This window comes from Nelumbo lutea, chromosome 7, assembly GCF_056320005.1.
Source record: "Nelumbo lutea isolate HS-2025 chromosome 7, American lotus-T2T, whole genome shotgun sequence".
Lineage (NCBI taxonomy): Eukaryota > Viridiplantae > Streptophyta > Magnoliopsida > Proteales > Nelumbonaceae > Nelumbo > Nelumbo lutea.
This window is the reverse complement of record NC_142690.1, coordinates 28,602,141-28,626,049: the sequence shown is the minus strand read 5'-3', so window position 1 is coordinate 28,626,049 and position 23,909 is coordinate 28,602,141. Positions and strand designations below refer to the sequence as shown.

General features: G+C 39.0%; 1 protein-coding gene across 10 annotated transcripts; it reads left to right on the top strand.

The window, feature by feature from the left end:
- Positions 1 to 455: 455 nt before the first annotated feature.
- Positions 456 to 22,783, top strand: LOC148845890 (Rhodanese/Cell cycle control phosphatase superfamily protein). 10 transcript variants are annotated; one of them, XR_016102392.1, is made up of 6 exons: positions 460 to 1,324; positions 2,493 to 2,595; positions 5,342 to 5,584; positions 16,839 to 16,936; positions 22,489 to 22,608; positions 22,686 to 22,783. XR_016102392.1 is itself a non-coding variant. In XM_088955536.1 (5 exons), the coding sequence occupies exons 1-5, from the start codon at positions 501 to 503 to the stop codon at positions 22,499 to 22,501; spliced, it is 1,281 nt and encodes a 426-aa protein (XP_088811662.1). In that variant the 5' UTR covers positions 460 to 500; the 3' UTR covers positions 22,502 to 22,783. The 10 variants fall into 10 exon arrangements, 7 of the variants coding, with proteins under 7 accessions (XP_088811666.1, XP_088811662.1, XP_088811661.1 ...); XR_016102391.1 differs by lacking the exons at positions 22,489 to 22,608; positions 22,686 to 22,783 and adding exons at positions 20,081 to 20,437; positions 20,521 to 20,849; XR_016102393.1 differs by lacking the exon at positions 16,839 to 16,936 and having other exon boundaries at positions 457 to 1,324.
- Positions 22,784 to 23,909: the final 1,126 nt, after the last annotated feature.

Sequence of the window (23,909 nt, the reverse complement as noted above, 5' to 3'; positions counted from 1 at the left end):
CCAACTGTCCAGATCATCCGTGGTTTTAAAACCATGATATATTGCACCGCCCTTTTGTGTTAAAAAGGGTTGAAACCCTAGGTAAGACAAAGAACCGTTTGAACTCCAAATACGAGTAATACACTAATACTATCAGAAAAAAAAAATGCTGAGGGTCTTGGTCAAACTAAAGTTTGATTTAAGTGTTTGGTATGTATCGGCCGATACGGATAAATACTGTTGGCGTATTGCGCTTTCTATACTCCAAACTCCAAAGTCCAAACTCTCACTATCCATTCATGGGCCTGGAATGAATGGGTTTGGAATTCGAGGTTATAAACTTAAAATGGGCTTTCTAGATTGGGCCTGGGCCTGACCTTGCATTTCTAATACATGCATCCCGAGTTACCCGAACCCGACCCGTCTCTAAAACGGGGCTATTGGAAATCTTATCCAGGCCTGTACAGCTTCAAAAGAGACGAATCTCTCCGTCATGATCTCTCTGCCTCACTTTCTCTCTCATGGAGTTTCTTTCACTTACAGGTTGCCTTTCATCTCTCCCACCAATCCAAAACCATCCAAAAGCTCACAAAACCGTCTCTGTACTTCGAAGAGGTCCCCTCCAAAGCTACCTTCCCATCTCCAAAACCACCTCTGAGGCCTCCCTTTCCCACCAAAACTGCTTTCCTTCTATTCAAAATACAGACATTTTGCATTCCCCCACCACCCCTGAACTCAAATCATGCCTCCCTCATTCTTCCTTTCCCGAAGACCATCTTTTAATCAGACAGACGGAGCTTGGTGTGGAAATTACGATTACCCATCTTCTAAATCGCCTAGATAATCGCTGTTCAGTCCGCAAAGCAGTTTCTTTCTTGCAAAATTCTCTGAAACTTCAACTGCCCTTCGCTTTCATGGTAGTTTCTGCTCCTTTCCCCTGCATTGCCACTGAAACCAGTATTTCCGCTGATCAGGTGTCGAATAAGATCAACCTGGAATCAGTTCTAATTTCAATTGACGATTTCTTCAACCGAAACCCATTTTTTGTGGCCGGGGTTACATTCATTTGGCTTGTTGTAATCCCTCTAGCCCAAGAATATCTAAGGAAATTCAAATTTATTTCTGCCATTAATGCCTTTCGGAAGCTCCGAGACGACCCAAGTTCACAGCTCTTGGATATTAGGGAGAAACAGAGTCTGCTAAATTTGGGTTCTCCTAATTTAAATATTTTGAACAAGAGAGTTGTCCAGGTCCAGTTCTCTGAAGGAGAGGAAGAGGATTTTGTGGGGAAGTTATTGGCAAATTTCAAAGATGCAGGAAATACTACCGTCTGTATTATTGACGAGTAAGTACTGCAACTTCAAATGTTCTCCCCTGATTAAATATACATAATCCAGTGACTTTTAAGCTGCACTGACAAGCTTGTTCTTTCATCTGTTTCTTGGTTCAAAAGCAAGTGGAAAGATTTTTAAAAAAGTAGGGATTTCTTCTGAAAGTTTTGCATTTTGGATCTTCCCTGAATGGTAAAATTACAAATTTGGTGGCTTAGATATTTATATGTTTTAACGTAGAAATTCTTAGATAGTTGGTGTGCTGAGGCTAGTACTTTACTCTTTCAAATAGAAAAGAGTTTGATGATTTTGTAATCCATTTGAATTATAATCTGATGCATATACCAACAACGGCATTCACAATTATTCTCAATAGCGTGCTTGATTTGGTAGCTTTCCTTCATAAATAATTTTGCTGTATATATATATACAGAATTTGGTCATCTCAAGCCTGTAAATTGCCAATTAATATCTGAACTTGATATCATTGATAAACTAAAACTAAATGTCAATTATTCTCAATTACATGTTTGATTTAGTAGCTTTCCTTCACAAAAGGTGCTTAGGGAACTTAAGTATTTGTTGATTGATCATGGTAAGGAGAATTTATATCAGTTATCAAAAATAAAAGATTGCAACTAGGTGCACAATTGAGGTGGCAGATGTTAGAAGTTGATTAGTTACATGGTGGGGTGCCATGGCATATACGTGTCAATATATAGGGGTGGCCTGCCATTTGTGGGTCCTTAGGAGATCACATTGGCCAAAATTTTACTTGGTGGTCCCAAAGGTTCAAGATACTCTTATTTTACAACTGATGTGGTAAGACACCTTCAAGTATAAAACTCGGAGAATAAGATTATATTTTACAGTGTGTTAAATTCTCTTTTTATTAACACTATAGTAAAGTAGTAAACTAAATGGGTCATGGTAAGGAATATCTGATCTTATCTGACATAAGGAAGCATTATTTTCATATCGTTTCTCTGAGTAGCTCCTAAGGATCTTGTCTTCTTGTTTTCTTCTGCCCTTTCTCCTGACTATATGATTCTCTTCTCTCAAGGCTTCTCAATGCTTGGTCAGATAAGTTTTTTCTTTTTCTTTTCAATGTTATTGTGGTATTTTGGATAAAATAGAAGAAATTTGATTGTTCAATGCCTTCACTTTTGCTGTGTAAGGTAGTTTTGATGGTAATTCCATGAAAGTGGCTGAACTGTTGGTCAAGAATGGTTTCAAAGAGGCTTATGCAATAAAGGGTGGGATCAGAGGCAAGAATGGGTGGCAGGTAATTTTATCTTATTTTTATTTAGTACCATAATCACAGATTCTATTGCAGAGATAGTTGGTTTTTATTGACATTACTGAATGATCCTGCCCATATTATATTACATTCTGAGGATAATCAGCTTACTTGGTACTGAATTCTTATAAATTTTCTTGTTTTGCATGTGTTTTGGTGGTCAGTCTGTAATAACACCACAAATTGGATTTTTAGAATTACTCAATGGATGATTTTTGGGCAAGAACCTAGGAGTCCCAATTCATTGATGGATCCTGGGAACAGGTCAAGTGTAACCCAAGTACACCTTTTCAGTTCCAACTTAAAGGGTGATATTGTTGGTTTTCTTAAATGAAGTTACAGCAAGAGAGGAGAAAAGAATGCTAGGCAAACCTCAAACCTTCAGAATGATAATGACTATTGGGAATTTTCTTTTCTCTACAAGGTTTACTTCAACCAACTTCTTCAAATTAGTGAAATACTTTTCAGTTACATTTCCTTATGAGTGCAACTCAGGTATCTGAGTTGAAGATTTTACAGAGTATCAGGGCCCAGGCCTATTCAAAATTTAGAAAAAAAGGGTAAATGAACTTCAAACTTAAAAATAGGAATGACATTTTATGGTACTTACCACAGGATTTACTTCAGCCCAGCCTCTTCAAATAGAGAATTAGAGATTAATACAATAATACAATATTGCTACCTTTAAACAAAAAAGGGTAAACTGAGATGACACTATATGGCCCATTTCTTACTCACATTGTCAATATTTAGCCAATTAGCAATAAATAGTTGTTTTACTAACAAAACAAGAAATCTAGGAAACAAATAAATAAACTACCAAACTTTGATGTCAATGTAGCTAGACTTGGTTCCACCTAAATTTTCAGGAGAAACAATGGGAATCAAATTTAACTTGTCATGCCTTTTGACAGTGGACCATTTCAAAACCCTTACAAATTAAATGAAATAAAAACAAAGAACCACTAGTTCAATTAATTTTATCAGCCATAATGTCGAGTGAATTTTCTTTTAAGGTTGTAATTTCTTCCTTTTAGAGTCTTGCAATGAGCAGATACTTGGGATCTGAAAGTTGATTTTATTTCTTCCAAAAATATATTTTATTATATTAAATGGTAGATGAAATTAATACATTTGGTTGACAGGACTAACCCAAGAGCACAACCAAAATTACATGGAAGCCCAAAACAGTTGGTGCCTCAAAACCCCTCACTTAGCAAGGGAATCAGCCATCCCATTTGCAGTCCTCACCCACTTGAATTCAGCATATATGTCCTTTGCAATACTTTCCACTTCCCTTAAAGCCATTATCCTGAATATAAAGCCATTAGTTCAGCTTTCAAAGAGTTTCCCATTCCAATAGGCTCTGAATATAAAGCCATTATCCTGCTTTCAGAATTCCTGAATATACCTCCTATTTCTGCCACACCCTGGATTTCCAAATGAGTTTCCATCAAAATTCAGTTTTACTTTGTTGCCTTTTGGAGGTTCCCAATCCACCCTTATCCTGTCTTTTTCTCTAGAAGATTGTGCAACCATGGATCAAGCTCTTATTATATCATTTACAGAGAAGATCTAAAAACTTTCCAAGGTTTTTACCCAATTTGCAACCTTTATCTTTATGTTTCCTATTACTTTTCCCAATGATCTACTCTTTCCATTGAAAATTCTTCCACTTCTCTCTTCCCAAACAACCCAAACTACTGCTATCTTTGCAGCTGTCCACAATATCTTCCCTCTTTTCTTTGGTTTCCTCAAGAAGTTTGGATTGAAAATACAAATCACATCTTAAGGGGGATCCCACCTGCAACCAAAAAGAGAACAGAAATATCAAATTACTCCCAAATGCAATGCACAAAAGAACAAGAGATCAATAGATGGGAAAGTGTTTCACCACAAAGCCCTGCATAAGAAGCACATATGAGGAGTATATGAATGTTATATGGAAGTTTGTGAAAGAACAAAAGAAAAATTGTATGGTTTTCTTGTAGACAATACAGAACACATTGTTTTACACTGATACAGTTCTAATTGATCACGGAGTTTGAAAATTTCACGAGTATCTAAATCACTTATTTGATTTAATCGATGATTGATCCTACCATTTGAACCTGACTAAGTGTTGCATGGACATGGACAGAGGAGTTACAATCCCACAGTTGTCCAAGAGTCTGACTTGGAAAGATGAGAAAATGTGGACTCCTGGAAGTCTGTGGAAAAGTATATACTATTCAAATAATTAATATTTTTGAATTCTAACATTGTATACCTACAAAAAATGTTGTCTTTGTTACTTAGTGATGTTTGATACAAAAAATGAATTCATTGTTGTAGATTAGCTGTTCATTTACGTTAAATAAACCGGGAGATAAAAAGAAAATGTTATGTTGAAGTGCCCTCAAGAATACTTGGAGTTTTGAACTTGGACGTGTGTTCAACATGACATGTGCTCCATTTAGGAGAGTGCATGCAACACTGCCTGACTGATCTAACAGGACAAATTATTCTTCAATATCATCAATCAGTAATAGAATTAACAGTGTTTCACAAATGAGCTTTCTAAATTTGGAAATCTGGACTGTTATTTGACTAGCCATGTCCAGGTGTGGAGTATGAGTTGGATTTTCTAAAACTTCCTTGACTACAATGAAAGAGATGAGAGAGAAGCAAAGTTTTTTTTTTTTTTTTTTTTTCTGATGAGTAGAATCATAGGTATTTTCTCACTTTGCAGGAAATACAGGAGACCCTTCTCCCACTATCTGTGCATGTTCTTCCAAATAAGGTGGGTAAAACATCACAAAAGCTTGAGATAAAGGGAAGAGTAAACAGACAAACTGAAGAGAAGAGTCAGGTTCCATCTTTTACCAGTGCCTCAGAGGGAAGTGAAAGGACAAAAGTTGAATGCACCAAGTCAAAAGAACTCAATTCACAAGCAAACCATGGTTCAAACAGAGCATTATCACCATACCCTAATGTATGATTTTCTCAACTTTTCTGATCTCCACGTTTATCTTGTATTACATTATATTATATATATGAGCATCCATGTACATCTATCCATGTATATGATACAAGTAAATAAATTCACTAATTCATGCAAATATGCTTGCAAGAATGAGACCTTACATGCATTTAAATAGGTTAAAATTGATTTAGTTATGCTTTTAACCAATTGATGGTACAGAGGTACTTCGTGCCGTCTTTGTTTATGCATGTAATCATGCAAACAAAACAAGTATACTGATTCTGTATATGGCATGCACAAACAGGTGAGAGAACTGAGAAGAAATAAATATAAGAAAAGAATAATAGAAGAGAAGAAGAATAACTTGCAGAAAATGGGCCTACCAGTTAAGACATAACCTCCAGTTGGCCAGGCCTCTATTTTTTTTGATCAATTACTCTGAAATGATTTCATTAATTAGAAAAATTATGGTACAACAAGAAGTTGTGAAAGAAACCAGCCTTAGAAGCTGACCCAAGACAGAGTTGCAAATGTGCCCAAAACATATGTGTTCTTTGAACCCCTTGCTTTGCTAAGCAATCGGCCAAACTGTTGGCTGATCTCCTCATCCATCCCACCTGGATTGCCATGTCCCTTGATAACCATTTAAATCTTCGGAATTCATTCTTCAGCTGCCATGTTACCCCTTCCCCTTTCTGCAACCATTTTATTACAGTTTTTGAATCTCCCTTGATGATCAGTCTATTAATACCCAACTCTTTAGCCTTCACAACCCCATATGCTGCAGCTAGAAACTCTGCCCTTACCACATCGCCTTGCTCCACAGGACCGGAGTACAGAGCAATGATGTTTCCATCTTCATCTCTAATAGCCCCCCCCCCCCCCAATGCCTGAGGGGCCTGGATTACCCACACAACTCCCATCAAAGTTCAGCTTCTTCCAGCCATCTGTTGGAGGAGACCACGCCTCAAAAAGCTGCTGTCTTGTAGATGAAGAGGCAGCAATAAGTCTCCAAACCCTAAAGAAGTCTTCGACCTTAAAAACTGAAAACATCTTCAAGCTTTTTGTCCACTGTGCCACCACCCTCAATGTTATTGTTTCAACCAAGGTTTCCTTACATTCCTCTTTTCCTTCAAATATTCTTGCATTTCTTTCCTCCTAGACAGTCCAAAGTAGTGTTGCTCTAGTACATCTCCATAGGATCTTACCCCTCCTTGTCATGCCACTAATACCAATAGGGCTGAATAAATCTTCCAATTTGTCAGGAGAAGACCACCTGCACCCAAAAAGGGAAGTAAACCAATTCCAAGTAAATCTGACAAAATGACCAGATATTAGAAGGTGGAAAACAGTCTCACCATTCGTCTTACACAGGACACACCAACTGGGGGACAAACACCAATTTGGTCTATTTCTTTGAAGTACATCAAAAGTATTAATACAACCATGAAATGCTCCCCAACAAAAAGCACCGACTTTTAGGGGGAATGGGAGGGCATCAAATTTCTTTGATTGGTTAAGGATGAGAGGAGGAGGTGGCAACCTAGGAGTGTGGAAAGGATTTACAAGAAAATGACCTGTCAGAATTAAGACCCCAAATCCTAGAATCTGAACCGCCTTCTCCCAAGAACATTGAGTTCAGCAAACCTAACAGCTCGGACACTGCAAGAAGTTCAGACTCTCTAAGGTTCCTCTTAAAGCCAAAGTTCCAATTCAACCTTGGGAGATGAGACGGTTGACTTAGTAAATTTGAAATAGGCTTACCCTTGAATCAGGAAAGATCAAAAAGAGAAGGAAATTTCTCACACAAAGGAGTATACCCAATCCACACATCCTCCCAAAGTGTAATTTTATTACCAGAAGACAAATCATACTTGATATGATTTAGGAAAGTAGGGAGAAAACCATGGATGGCTTTCCAGGGAGCAGCCAAGGTGGCCCTATGGAGACATCCAACATCCCATCCGTTGCTCAACATGCCATGAATGATTGCCACAACTTTGTGCCATAATTTCTCATCTTCGTTTGGAAACCTCCAAAGTAATTTACTAAGCAAGGCCTGATTCTTCAATCTAACATTACCAATTCCCAAGCCCCCTTCATCCTTCAATTTCACCACCTTTCCCCATCTAACCAAATGATCTTTCTTAGTTTCCCTTGGCTCCTAAAGAAAACCCCTCATATTTTTTCAATTTTCCTCACTATCTCTTGTGGCATCCTGAACATTGACATGTAGTACATTGGAAGATTTGCAAGGGTAGACTTGATAAGAGTTATTCTCCCCCCACCTTTCCCCATCTAGCCAAATGATCTTTCTTAGTTTCCCTTGGCTCCTAAAGAAAATCCCTCATATTTTTTCAATTTCCCTCACTATCCCTTGTGGCATCCTAAACATTGACATGTAGTACACCGGAAGATTTGCTACGGTAGACTTCATAAGAGTTATTCTCCCCCCCACCCCCCCGCAACGAGATATAGTTCCTTTTCCACCCCGCCATGTGTTTCTCAATTCTTTCTTTTACCGGAGACCAAAAGCAAGAAGATCTAGGGTTATCTCCTAGTTGTAAGCCTGAATATTTCAACGGCCACTCTTCTTTCTCACAACCTAGGGAATCTGCCAGAAGCCTCAATTCATCCTCTTCCCTGTTGGTTCAAACCAGTAAGCTCTTTGACCAATTGATCCTAAAGTTGGACATCCTCTCAAAGAGTTTCACAACCAGTCTCCATCAGAGAAAATTAGAATATCATTCGCAAACTGCAAGCGAGTGACCAAAACATTATCCCTCCCCATTGAACAACCCCTGAAAAGCTGCAAATAATTTGCTTTCGAAATCAATTTACTTGGGGCTTTAGTAATCAAAGTAAATAGAAAGGGAGAAAGGAGGTCACCCTACCTAAGTCCACGGAATCCCTCAAAGAAATCATACACTATCCCATTAACTATGATTGAGTAGTGATTAGTTTGCAAACAGCCCTTAATCCATTTGCACCACAAATTTCCAAATCCACACCTCCTCATAATATCAATCAAGAAGTTCCAATCCACCAAATCATAGGTTTTTTCCAAATCCAATTTGATAGCCACTCCTTTCCTCTTTAGTGTCTTTTGAGCCTCCACACATTAACTATGATTGAGTAGTGATTAGTTTGCAAACAGCCCTTAATCCATTTGCACCACAAATTTCCAAATCCACACCTCCTCATAATATCAATTAAGTTCCAATCCACCAAATCATAGGTTTTTTCCAAATCCAATTTGATAGGCACTCCTTTCCTCTTTAGTGTCTTTTGAGCCTCCACACATTCATTGGCAATTAATATTTGATCAATAATCTATCTATTATGTACAAAGGCCCCTTGAGACTAAGAAACAAGTGGAGGGATCACCTTCTTAATCCTCAAAGGCAACACCTTCGCTATCACCTTGTAAATACTGGTGACTAGACTTATTGGTCTGAAATCCCCTGGTTTGTTGGCATTGTTCTTCTTTGGGATCAGTGCTAAAAATGTAGAGTTCATACCTGGACTTATCACCCCTCTTCTATAGAATTCATTGAACACTCTAAGCAGACCTCCTTTTATTATGTCCCAACAGTCTTGATAGGTGAAACCGTTGGTCCTTGGTGCTTTTGATCTATTCATAGAAAAAACCGCTAATCTCTCCCTCTTCAAACCTTTTTTCCAAAATTTGGACTTGAGTCTCCCCTAATGTCTCCCAATTAATGCCTTCAGCCCTCCACCTCTCAACTAGGGGTCTTCTATAAATAGACCTGAAATGCTCTGAGAATGCTTTAGCAATCTCATTTTGGTTTGTAACCTCATTTTCCCCCACCAATAGGGAAGTGATCATGCTCTTCCTTCTCCTTCCATTTGCAATGGCATGGAAGAACCTTGTATTTCTATCACCTTCTTTGATCCACCTCTCTCTTGATTTTTGCTTCCAAAAAATTTCCTCCCTCAAAAAAGTCTCCCCTAGCTCTTTCTTCAAAGGCCATCTCAACTCCCTTTCACCTTCACCTAAGGATCCTATGTTGGAAATCAAGTCATCTTTCTTCTCCTCCAGCCTTCCAAACTTCTCCTTATTCCACTCCTTGATCTCCTTTTTCAACAATTGGAATTTCTTTAGGAACTTTTGGCCTTCCCACATTATAGACTGATCTAGGCTATTCCACCAAACCTTCACTTTCTCTTAAAACTCCGGGTGAGTGAGCCACATATTTTCAAATCTAAATGGAATTGGGTTACCATCATTGATTCTCTTAAACAAACAAATGGGTCAATGGTCTGAGGTAATTCTTGGGAGATTTCTCCCAATTAAACCTGGCCAATGCACTTCCCAATTGGGTGAGACTAAAAGCCTATCAAGCTTGGAAAGAATACGGGTTGTTTGAAGGTTTGACCAAGTAAAGTAGGATTGTCCCAGGGGAATATCTCTTAGCTTAAAAGCTTCAATAAAGGAGTTGAATTTCCTCATGCTCGATGTAGTTCTTTGCCTTCCTCCAGATGTCTCACTCACAAATCTTACTACATTGAAATCTCCCCCTAGACACCAAGGTCCTTCCTAGAGGCCTCTAATATCCCCATGCTCCCCCCACATTTTATTCCTTTCTCTATATGTGTTTGGCTCGTAAACATTCGTGAGAACCCATTCAAACCCATCCTACAAGCCCTTCAACTTGATAGAAACTGAGAAACTGCCCACTAACTCTTCCAAGCATTGAACAACTTCTCTCTACATTGTTATAATGCCCCCCGATGCACCCCAAGATAATTAATATTCCTTTCTCCCCAAATGCTCCTTATCCACTTCCTGTCTACTTACTGAAGTTTGGATTCTTGGATTAAAACAAAATCCGGTCTCTCCTTCCTCAATAACTCTTTAATTAATCATCTTTTTGTGGCACTTCCTAATCCCCTTACATTCCAACTAATAATCTTCATGATCACACCAAAGATTGATCCCAAACCTCAACTAGCCTATAGGCCCCCTCTCCTTCTTCCACCCCTAGCACTAAACTCCTTATCCCCTTCCACATCACTAATGAGTTTTTCAACTTCATTTAGCTTCCTTCTCGTCTTTCTTCCTTTTCCTTTACTTTATTTTGAGGCTTCCCTTCTTTAATTTTTTCCACTTTCAAGTTTCAACCCTATTTTACTAGCTAGGTCCATCACTAGGTCCCTTACACTCTAATCTTCTTCACTTCTTTTACTCTTTTCCACCTCCTTTTCTTTCTTCCCCTTAATTAACACCCTTCCAATGGAGTTGGCCAGGCCTCTTTATATTAGCTTAAATGCTTAGTAGCTTTCTTATAAGGAAAAGACATATACCTCAATTTAAGTAATAATGAAAAGTCATATTTACCCCTTAATCTAAATAAAAGTAAACAGAATACAGAATAACATAAATGCTAATAATCACCTTTTCAATAACCAAAAAAACAAATTGGGTGTTACTAGGAAAACCTCCCCTTCCAACCATGCATCAAGTGAAGGGAAGGGAAATCCATTATATGGATGGCCGAACCATGTAGGGTGGCTGGGCGAAATTTCAAAAATTTTCTTTCTCCCTTCCATGAATCATATTCTCAGTTTTAGAAAACTACACTTTCAAGGATCATTCTTGAAACAAACCAGACCAAATCTGAACCAAGATTAGGGAGAGGTATACCTGATACGGAATCCACACAAAAGCTCCTTCCAATGTAGGTGTTCATGCCCAAAGAGGTTACCAAATCCTTCCTCCACTGAAGATGACACAGCTTAGGGTGAGGAAGAATTAGCAAGGGGTTCTTTAGTAAGAACCTCAGATTCTTCAGCAAGAATTGAACAAGGTTGTGAGCACAACTTCAATATTGTTTCTTCTACCAAGAAACAATATCAAGATCCAATCTTGATTGCTCCAAGAGGTGGAGATTGAACTGGGTAGGGTGGCAAGAGCAGAGGGAGAGAGAACTGAATGCAGAAAACAGTGGAATTGTGTAACCTTTTTCCAGTTCACCCTCCTCCTTTTATATAACCCTTAAACAGTTAACCTCCTAATCTGATTAGGAGTTTCTTGATTCAAATCTTTATTTGGATCTAAACTTTTCAAGTGATAAGGCTTATCCCTTATCTTATCTACAGATCAAGATTAGCTTTTCCTAATCAAATTAGAAGTTTCCTAATCCAAATCTCTATTTGGATCTGGACTTTTTAAGTGGATAAGAGTTATCCTCCTATCCTTTTCTGCTGATCCATACCCAGATTCGCCCCCTATTTAATTAATCATATTAAGCCCAGTTCGAATTGGGCTTTAGGCCCATTAAGCTTTCATGCTCATTTCCCTTTATGTGTTGGATAACTTGGTTCTCTTTGTATGGCGTGGGACCCTATCATTGATCTCCACATTAGCCACATGGGTTCAGCCTAGCCTCTGTTACAAGGCTTGGCCGAATTCACTGTTGAATATAGTGAACCCCTGAGTCCATCAGTATGGGCTCTTAATGGGCCCAACATTTACACTAAATGGTCCTTGGGTCCAACCATCTTATGAAGGCCCAAGGACTGTGGGCAGATGTGAGATTAGCCCATCAGGTTTATTATCCCTAAATGGTCTTACACTTAACTTCTCAGCCCATAATGATCAAACACTGCCCGACAAGAGAGGACCTCTCCCTCTGTTGTAAGGTATAGTGTTGCACTCTCTACTCACATGAATCCCGGGAATTAAAACATTTTCGCAAACATTTTGTAAAATCATAATATATGTATATCTCTATATAAATATATTTTGCAAAAACAAATCTCAACAAGTTTGAAATCAACTGTTGGCAATTTAGGTTTCCATCAGAGAGAGTGCATTCCCCGATTATTCACTTTGTCCGACAAAGGGGCTGATCCTGTCACTATGATCACCCACTCAGGTGAATTCTCGGACTGCCCCAACATACCCAGGTTTTGACCCCTCTAAGGATCTCACTGATTAGCATATCAAAGACAGCCCATTTCAACACCTAGTGCAGTACCATAATCGAGTCTAGGGGTCAGGTGTAACTTTCCAGTTTTGCCCATTTGTCTCCAAGGTCCAGGGCATAACTGGAAAATGGTCTGGTCCAGGGTTTTAAGCAAACCCACATTACATGTGCTTCAGGTCTCACCCTGGCAACTGAGACAAGCCACCCCAACCGACATGGCAGCACATTAATGTCAGCCTTGGCAGAATAAACTTCCCTAGGTCTATCCAACGACTGTGAAGATTCTAAACTAACACGAGTCTCATAAGTGTCCAGTTTAAGGGTATTACACAAAAACACACCATATATAACACAAATCAATTATGTACTAATAGTCATTTACAATAAATGCACCAGTACATCAATCTGATTGGAGCTCAGGGCATACACTTTCTTACATCGAGGAGGGGGCTCTTGACATGTCAAGCCATGTAGAAATGTAATACCACCTAAGGATGTGGCTTCAACATGAATAACACCTTGAAGAGCCTCCATGTCAAGGTGATGCCAAGGAGGGTGCACATGCAATACAATGCCACCAAAAACCTAACGGAATTTGGGACCAACTGGGTAGGTAGTACTCTGTGATGCCTCAACACTACAACCAAACCCTCATGCAAGGGGAATTGAAGTCTAGCCATGAGGTTGTCTTTGTATACACAAAGCTTGCTTGACTAGGAGAGTATGCTTGGTCCAACACTGGTACTTGGAGAGGATATTATACTGTTCACGGATCCTATCCTTGTTTGCCTCAGACAAGGTACACTCAAACTCATCCTCTTTGGCTTCATCACCACTCATTCTAGAGACTTACACTTCATTTGAGGATCTAACCTTGGCCTCATTAATTTTATCGTTGAGGATGTCAACCTCAGCCCCAACACCCTCACCTCGGGCAACTCAACCCCAATCAACCGATGCTAGGAAGATAAACTACCTAGTTCGCTACTCAAGCCGAAATAAGAACTAGATGAAGAACCTGAAGATGAAAACATCGGAGAAATAACTTACCAAGCTCTAACACCGAAGTCGAAGATGAGGACTCTAAATGAGCACCCTGATTGATCTCAGTTGAAGACTCAACCGCAAGTGACAAGTCCCTTCCTCGCTAATCTTCACCCTTATATAGGGTGAGCCACAACTAAAAATGAGTTAGATCCAATGGTCCAGGAGCCATCTCTCCACTACCCATGTGATCCCATGTTGCCACATGCCTACATCCACCCAACAACTTGGAAGATAGAACATCATATAGCCTTGATGCTCAAAAAATCAAATTCAAAATTCAAATTTTGGTGTCTTGAGCAAGCCTACCAATTATTAGCAATAAATGCTCAGACCCAATTCAGATTGGTGGTTCGACCAACCAATTTGACCTAGTGTCAATCAGGTACTTCCTTAGCTGAAGACGACAAGCAGCTTACCCCACCACCAGCCAAGCACCTCACGCTTTGACCTTGAAACTAGGGGACAAGTGATGGGGTCATAAATTAGGTTTGTAGAGAACACTAATGTGGACCCCACTAAGGTGGTCCCCAGCATTTGTATGTCAGTAATAAGTTATGATTAGGATTAGTTCTTTATGATAAGATTAGTACTAGTCTTTTATAAGATTAAGAGGGGGGCGGCTGTTTAAACACATCAACCCAACTCTCTTTTATCGAAACTCTCTCTCTCTCTCTCTCTCACTCTCTCTCTCTCTCTCTTTTCAACCTCTTCTTTTCTTATTTTTTTTCTTCTTTTAAGTGTCTGTTCAATCTTGAGCGACTACTTGGTATCAGAGCATTCGATCTAGGGTTTCTCATGTGGAATTAATTCAGCCAACCACATGAGAATTATTTAGGGCTGAGCTTTTTCATTCGACTGATTCTTGGAGATTACAAGAAGTCTTCAGCAACTGTCCAAGGATTGGAAAGTGGTCCTTGTAATCAGGAAGAATCAGAGAAGAATTAAGTGATCAAGGTTGAAGTTGGCGATCAAGATTTTTCTCCGAGATCAGTTCTGTTTCAGAAGTTTCTCGGGTTGATCAGAATCAAGATCAATTTTGAGCAAACTGAAGTTGGCAATCAGAATTTCAGCAAGAATTTTTTGAATCATGATCAGGTTTTTTTTTCTCAGAAATTCCTGGGTAAGGTCTTATTCCTTCTTGAGGGAAGCAACAAGAATAGCTTAATTTGTGAGGTACGGCTATATAGAACTTTTTTTCTTTTTCTCTTCTAGGGTTTTAAGAGAAAACCCTGAAATCCAGGACTGTTACTGTGTCTGGATAAGAGATTAGACTTGTTTTTAAGTTTGGCTGCTATCAGATTTCTGTTCTCTGATCTTTGTGTTTGGAGTTCTGTACCCAGGCCAACTGCTATTGGTTCTCAAATTTAGTAGGCTGATTGATACAGTGATACAATGGATTGGATTTTTTTTTTCTTTCTCTGAATCTGATTTCTGCTTCTAGACCTACTGTCATTAGTTTTTTCAGACCCAATAGACTGATTGTTACAGTAAATAGAAGGTGTTTTTTGCTTAACCCCTAACCAAGAATGGAGTTCAAGCACCAAGGGGAGGGTGTTTTTGGGACTGGTTCAGGTGGCATGACTGAAAACACATTCCAGATTACAACTGTAAACTGTAAAGTTTGATGGTTCAAACTACTTAGAGTGGGCCCAATCAGCCATGATGGCCATTGGGTGAAGAGGAAAACTGAACTATTTATTGGGAGATGTGAAGGAACCAAATAAGGAGGATCCCACTTATGCTAAGTGGATTTAGGAAAATTATTTAGTGATGACATGGCTGTGCAATTCCATGCAACCACACATCAGCCGAAATTACTTATGGGCAAAAACAACTAAAGAAATATGGGATATTGTGAAAGAAACCTACTCTCAGCCCCTTAATGTTGCTAGGGCTTATGAGCTGAAATGTGAGGTTAAAAATCTCAAGCAAGGTGAGAAACAAGTTTCTGTTTATTTTTCAATCTTGAAATCCCTATGGCATGAAATTGGCCACCTTGAATCAATTGAATGGGAAAGTCAGAAGGATGCACAGATTTACAGAAAGCAGATTGAAACTAATAGTGTTTGAGTTCCTGGCTGGTCTAAATTCAGAATATGATATTGTGTAGGGAACTGTGGACCCCACATTAAGAGTAGTCATGTGACACCCTGAGATGTACTTAGATTTCATTGATTAGGATCAACTTTCCTAGTAGGATAAGTTTTATTCTATCTTATCTAGGATTACTTTTATTTTAATCTTATCTTTTATTGCCATGTAAGCATTAACGTTCTTTTACAATTAGGAAACTATGTATATAAATTAAGGAGTGGGGCGGCTGTTTTAAGCACTCCAACCATTCTCTTCTTTCAAAGCTTCTCCCACAAGTGCTCCTTCTCTATCTCTCTTCTTCTCTTCTTCTCTCTTTTTCTTCTCTTTTATTTTTTGTTCAAAACCTAAAGAGTCTCTGTAGTCTTGTACAACTACTTATTGTGAGGCAGCAACTGTTGACAAGAGACGGTGTAACTCTGTTCCAGGCCTATTCCTTAGTGCACAACGAAGAGACTAGGAGAAGAGTTATGCTACAACAACAACCTTTTGAATCAGCTCTGGAAGCAGTTAAGCCCAAATCTGGGAGTGATAAGGAAAGAGACATGAAGAAGGAAGCTAAGAAGGACCTAGTATGTCAGCATTGCAAGAAACCTAAACATACTAAAGAGACCTGTTGGAAGTTACATCCACATCTAGTTCCAACAAAACTCAGAAACAAAAAGGGGAATGCAAATATGGCTGTTAACATTGATAGTACAACATCATCTAGCACAAGAGGCAATCCTCTAGATACTCTAGCTGCTATCCGAGCTGCTCTAGTTCAGCTGGAAAATGAAACTGGTAATTCAACTCCACCTCCTCAAACACCATCAGCACCCCTTACCTCAGCTTTTGCTCATTCAAGTAATCGGGCCTCAGCTCACCATGCCTTAGTTACAGGTAGTAAAGAACATTCATGGATAATAGATTTTGGAGCATCTGACCATATGACTGGCTTGCCGTCACTATTTACTACCTATCACTTATCTTCAGGCAGAAAAAAAGTGTCCATTGCTGATGGCTCCCTCGTTCCTATTTCTGGCAAGGGAGACATCAAGTTGTCCAATGCTATTTCCTTATCTTTGGTTTTGCATGTTCCTAAGCTTAGTACTAACTTGCTTTCAGTTAGTAGTATTACAAGAAACCATAATTGTTTAGTAACCTTTTTTTGGGATCAATGTGTTTTTCAGGATCTGGAGACAAGGAAGATGATTGGGATTGGCCATGAGGCAAATGGAGTCTATTTGCTTGGAGGGAGTCTTCATTGGGAAGATAGTGAGACTAAGAGGTCTTGTGTTTCTCAATCTGTTGATCAGGCTATGCTTTGGCATAATAGGATGGGTCATTTATCTTTTTGGGCTTTGAAGAGTTTGTTTCCTAGTTTATTTGAATTTATCCAGATGTCTAGTTTGAAATGTGAGAGTTGTGAATTGAAAAATGCTGCAAGACAACCTATTCATTAAGTAATAATAGAAGTAATATTCCCTTTGAAATTGTGCATACTGATGTTTGGGGACCTTACCATACCACTGCCACGGGGGGTACAGATATTTCCTATTGTTTGTTGATGATTGTACTCATTTTTCGTGGATTTATTTCATGCGTTCTCGAGATGAGGTTCTAGCATTAACCCGGATCCTTCATCAGATAATTTTAGCCCAATTTAGGGTCAAAATCAAAATTTTTAGATCTGATAATGCAAAAGAATATTTTGCAAACCCATCAGCCTCCTATTTGCTTCAACATGGGATTATCCATCAGAGTATCTGTCCTCATACACCACGGCAAAATGGGGTTACTAAGAGAAAGAATAGACACATATTTGTGGTAGCCAAAAGCATTATGTTTACCTCCAATGTGCCTATATGTTTCTGGGGGGATGCTGTTCTTACAGCAGTGTATCTCATCAATAGGATTCCTTCACGGGTTCTTGACATGAAATCTTCATTTACCCTCTTATATCCTGATAAAGAGTTATTTACCATTCCCCTTAAAACCTTTGGTTGTACATGCTTTGTTCAGATTCTTGGCCTTCATTGTTCCAAGTTTGATCCTAAGGCCTCAAAATGTATTTTCCTTTATTATGCACAAACTCAAAAGGGATATTGCTGCTATGAACCTACTTTTGGGAAAAGATTTATCTCAATGGATGTCACTTTCTTTGAAGATGTACCCTATTATGCAAGGGTTTCTCCTCAGGGGGAGAGTAGTAGGGATGGGGTTAACTCGTCAAAAGTTCCTTTACCTATCCCATTAAGTGAAGAGGGGTGTAATGGGGAGGGCTGTCAAAGATGCAGGGATGTGAGAGTCTATCACAGACGATGGAGACAGGTTGATTTCGGACATCAACAGTGCAAGTCAGTCCCAGTCTCTTCTACAGATCCAGATCCCGATACCACAGTAGCCCCAGTTCCTTCTACAAAGCCAGATCCAGGTACCATAGATACTATAGATGAAAGACATTCCACCATGGAGCCTTCACCTTCATTAGATGATCTTGATCTTCCCATAGCAGTTCGTAAGGGCAAGCGTTGTTGCACCACATCTACAGCTCACAACATTTCTCAGTTCTTGTCCTACGATCATTTGTCTCCCTCCTATAAGTCTTTTCTCGCATCCACTGCCAATGTTTCCATTCCCAGAACAATACAGGAGGCATTGGAACTACCAGAATGGAAAGATGCAATAAAAGCAAAAACGGATGCCCTCATCAGAAACAATACTTGGGAGATGGTTGATCAGCCTAAAGGTAAGAAACCGGTTGGATGTAGATGGGTATTCACTGTGAAACATAATGCTGATGGTTCTATTGAAAGGTATAAGGCCCGATTAGTTGCAAAAGGATTTACTCAGACATATGGTATTGACTACTTGGAAACTTTTACACCAGTAGCAAAGATGACCACTATCAAGTCTTATTATCTCTTGCAGCCAGTTACTCGTGGCCGTTGTATCAGATGGATGTTAAAAATGCCTTCCTCAATGGAGACTTGCAAGAAGAGGTTTAAATGTAGTTGCCTCCTGGATTTTATGGTACAGAGACGGGAAATAAGGTTTGTCGATTGAATAAATCCTTGTATGGACTAAAACAGTCCCCCAAAGCTTGGTTTGATAGATTTAGACAAGCCCTTGAAAGGTTTGGATATGTATAGGCCCAGTCAGACCACACCTTGTTTATTAAGAGAGTGGATTCTTCATTAACCTTGCTTGTTGTATATGTGGATGATATTGTAGTAACAAAAAATGAAAATACTGAGATTGAATCCCTTAAGCAACTCTTTCATCAAGAGTTTGAGGTAAAAGATTTGGGAGAACTACGATACTTCTTGGGCATTGAGGTAGCTAGATCCAAGCATGGGATTTTTGTTTCTCAAATAAAGTATGTTCTTGACCTGTTGGAAGAAACAGGAAAGTTGGGTGTTAAGCCTGCTGACACACCCATTCAACAAAATCACAAGATCAGTGCAGAGGGTGGAGAACCCCTTGAAGATAAAGCTATGTTCCAACGGTTAGTTGGAAAACTTCTCTATCTTTGTCTCACTCGACCCGACATCAGTTATGCAGTCAGTGTGGTTAGTCAGTATATGCACTCTCCTAGGACTACTCACCTCTTTGCAGTTGAGAGGATACTAGCATATTTGAAGAGGTGCCCAGGTAGAGGCATTTTATTCAAGAATAATGATCACATGAAGTAGAAGTTTTCACAGATGCTGATTGGGCTGGGTGTGTTGATGATCGAAGATCTACCTCTGGATATTGTGCTTTTGTAGGAGGTAACCTTGTCTCTTGAAAGAGTAAGAAACAAAATGTTGTTTCTCGTTCCAGTGTTGAAGCTGAATATAGGTCCATGGCAAATGGTGTAGTTGAGATCCTATGGTTGAGATCATTATTTGAGGAGTTAGGTATTGTTTATGAGAAACCCTTGATGTTTTATTAGAGAAAGGGTTACATCTCAAGAAGTATGTCTTCCATACATCACCTCCGACATGCAACTGGCAGACCTTCTCACCAAGGCGGTTTCAAGGAAGAAGTTAGAATCAGATCTATGCAAGTTGGGAATGACAAACATCTATTCCCAACTTGAGGGGGAGTGTAGAGAACACTAATGTGGACCTCACTAGGGTGGTCCCCACTGTTTGTATGTCAGCAATAAGTTATGATTAGGATTAGTTCTTTATGATAAGATTAGGACTAGTCTTTTGTAAGATTAGGATAAAATTAGGATTAGTCTTTTTTCAGCTTTATCTAAGCAATTCAGTCATTTTGCAAGTATGATACTATGTATATAAATTTAAAGGGGGGCGGCTGTTTAAACACATCAACCCAACTCTCTTTTATCAAAATCTCTCTCTCTCTCTCTCTTTTCTCCCTCTTCTTTTCTTATTTTTTTTTCTTCTCCTTTTAAGTGTATTCAATCTTGAATGACTACTAGGCTCAGGTTGATTGCTACATGGACCACTCAAAGAAATGACACATGGCCAAGTCAAGGGCTGACACTTAGCCGAGGATCGGATGAGCAAAGAGGCGTCGGCATGGAACGGCCTCATTCAACTACAAAGGTAACAATGCATGCCTCAAGTCTCAGGTAAGAGGAGGACAAATGGAAAATGCCAACTGAACCTGCCTTGTGCCAAGGTCGGCATTAACGGTCCCAAATTCCACATTTCACAATGTGCAGCTTACGTCCCTAACGACTTGACTGTTAGTTGTTCCATAGGCTAACACACATCCCACTACCAAGGAGCACAACTGCACTCCCCATCACGTATATAAAGTCATGCAACCCAAGGTGAGACTCTCTTCACACTCTCTTGTTGTCAAGCTTTCTATACTGCTCTTGCTCACCTAAGCTTTTAGTCTTGTATGGTTAAGACCAACTTGGCCTAACCAGCTTGGCCCAGCCAATCACTGCTCTCTCTTCACTGACTTGAGCGTCGGAGTGCCTCTGTGTGTGCATTGGACCAGCCCAGTTTGTCCAGCTCAACAATAAATTCATTTGCTACTCGTCCATCTCAGATCAAACAGCATCAATTGGCGATATCATTTCCTTTTCTTTTGTTCTTTTTTCATGATAATCATTATATTTGTGCATAGGCACATAAACATGTACCATCTTAGTTTCTTTTGACAACTATAGTTTGCTGGTGATTGATTAAGCTTTTTTTCTTTTTTATTAATTTTTATTGGAAAATGATTCGTTCATTCCCTTTTTTTAGTTGTATCAAACAAATAAGATTTCTAATTTTATTGGGCTTTATAAGCTATACCTAGTATGGTCTCAGCCATCCATTACTATCATGCCTTTAGTCCATAACAGCCTCTACATTGCGAGGCATTTTTTTGCAATCCAAGAGATCCAGCCATCGTTTCTGTGAGATTAATTCCAGTCTCCAGGTATTTACAATGTGATGACTATGACACCCCTTCCCCCTATGGAATGTTAAATAAGTGAATTTATACATGTTTTGGACAAACAAAAATGTGTAGGTAGCTGTCTTAGATAAAAGCTCTACTTGGGTAAAGCTACCTGTTCAATCATATATTTTTTGGGAGAATGACCGATCAGCCCAGGGTCAGAATTTGTAGGCCCAAAGTACAGTTGGGGTGGATGCCAGCTCGGAACTGATGCCAATTCACGGGCGGGCATTGGTGTGTAGAGGGGGTTTTTGACCTTTTGAATGTTTATAGCTCTGCAGTGGAAATCAGAAATCTGCATTGGGCCTGTCCGTACTTCTCCGATTTTTTTTTGGCTGAGGGGTCAGAGAAGGGTTCACTAATTTTATACTTAGGAGAAAGGAAATACACCATTAGTCCACTAAGGTTAGATATCAAAGTATTAGAGATACCTAATTTTTTATCCTCTTTTGAATAAAAAAAAAGAGATACCTAATTTTTGTCCAATTTTTTTCTTAAAATAGGTTAATTATATTATATTTTCTTTTCTTTTCCAGAAACCAAAATTTTTCTCATCTTAACTCCATTTTAGGTAGCTAGGGAAGCACCTACCTCTACTTGACCGCATATGATATTGCCAGCACCCTGTGAGAAATGAGACTCATGATAAAATATGCCATCAGACTCCTATGCACATATGAACATCCTTATCCACATACAACTTAGTAAACATCCATGCCTAGGAATAAACAAAAAGGGCCATTTCCTAATGTTGGTCCTAGCTGTCCAGGGTCATTTTGTTTGAAAATAAACAAAAAAAGAAAATTCATTAATCTTGAAAAAAGGAGATATGATCAAGATGGTGTGATGAGGAATCGCAATCACCAAATGAAAAGAAAAATACAAGAAAAGGCAAAAAATACATCAAGATCTTTCTCCCAATCCCAAACAAGCCCGATAGCCATAATCAAATTAAAGACTAGTTAAAATTCAGTTGAGAATTCTTTGATCTTGAGAGGGGTGTACTGGATACAGATCTAACCTTTGGCATTTTTTGCTGTCTCTTAGACCTGAACCCACACTTTCATGCTTGCCAACCCAAGATTTTACCATAGTAATACTAATAAAAAATGACTTTACCATAGTATTACTTATCAAAAAAAAAAAGAAGATTTTACCACAGTAAAAAATTGTTCATCTGTATATAGATACTGTCTTTGTGCATGCTTCAATGATTATGCAATTAGCACCTATAAACACATCTGTTATATGGATGCCTGACCATGCTTTCTTCTGTGCATTCTTTCATTTTTGAGCACCCTTAGGAGAGAAGGGAGTTCCAGATGACTATGAAAAGTCGCATTTAACGTTTGACTGGCATCGTAAGTTTGTGCACAAGCAGTACAAGCAAATTGTTTGTTCTTACAATTTGTTCTGTGGATGCAGTACCCAGATCTGAAACCACCCTCTTCCCCAACTCCCTCTAAGCCTGGAGATTGATGTTGCAAACCTTTCTCCTTGAATTAGAAGCTTGGAGGCCACTAATTTGGCCCTAACATCTGTGAGGTCAGTTTTTGTTGCAAGCATTGTTTGATAAATTTTCAATTTTTGATGTTAACTTACTCAATTTTTTGTCTTGAAAGATGCGGAGAGATTGTACAGAGAATGTATTTTAATTGCAGTCAATGCAATCAACAATTGTAAGGCAGTGTTTATTAATGTCTTGATGTTATTTTGATAATGTGAGAATCTGTTCCTTTTTTTTCATAATGCACATAAACAAAGCATAAATTGGCAGCAGAGTGTCAAGTCTGAATTTTTGGGTAAGTTTACATTTTGTTTGGGCAGGCATCTCTGATGCTCGATTCATTAAGGCCTTTATCTTATATTGATATCGGCTAACCCGCTAAGCAGGCATCTTTGGTTCTTGGTTTAAATTGATTGGATCTGAAATACTTGAGCAAAGGTATTTGATCATGGAATTCTAGCAGGTCACTAAGAGATTTAGACATCCATTTCTTCAAAGCTGTCTAGTTGAATTGATTACATCTAATCAAAATATGGTATTACCAAAAACATAAAAATATGCAAATAACTACCTGTCTTGATGGACCCATGTTTTTACTGGTTTGTTATAAAGAACAAGTGTTCAAACAACAGATTGGAGGAAAGCTTGAAATTGGAAGACTTTCTGGGGCATTTGCATCTTCCTAATTCCATTTCCTCCATGCTCATCTACGTTTAAAGAGTGGCATGCCGAGGTTTTCTATAAATTTTGGCAACAATATTTTGCCGAGGGGAGCAAAACTGTGACTCCAACCATTGTAGTACTCCAGCTAAACCAGAGGCCACGACCACTCTAAACTAAGGTATTAAAAACCAACCCAGAAATGGCACAGCTTTGGCCATCGGTTTTCAGGTGGAATGGTTCAACCATCCGGTCTGAATGGATCAGCTCATAACATTTTAAAAATTAAAAAAATAATTAAAATGAAAAATGATCTGGAAACTGTTGCCGGGCCCAATCGTTTAGTTGTTAAACCGTCAAGATTTCACAGGCCAATTCAACAATTTTTTGAAAAATCTGGGCCGGGTGAAAAATGAAACTGGATAAGTGACTAATTCTCGGGTTGGTGGTTCGACCAGCCAGGTCAATGATGGTTTTAAAACCATGCTCTAAATTCATGTGGTTCCTGGCAGAAGAGGAATTTGCAACAATTTGCCAGCATCAGGATGCAATGTTTCGAGAATCAGACAATGTAAAATGGACAGTTGTATGCCTAGTAGACCTGTTCATGGGCCAGGGATTGGACTTGGCTTTTGTCAAAACTCTAATGGGCCCAGCCCTAAGCCCGAGCCTGGAACAA

Excerpts from the sequence above, each read along its gene's own strand:
- LOC148845890 (XM_088955534.1), top strand. The coding sequence starts at position 501 with ATGGAGTTTCTTTCACTTACAGGTTGCCTTTCATCTCTCCCACCAATC. Across the intron at positions 1,325-2,492 it reads ACCGTCTGTATTATTGACGA|TTTTGATGGTAATTCCATGA; the intron begins GTAAGTACTGCA and ends TGTGTAAGGTAG. Across the intron at positions 5,585-16,838 it reads CATTATCACCATACCCTAAT|GATCTGGAGACAAGGAAGAT; the intron begins GTATGATTTTCT and ends TGTGTTTTTCAG.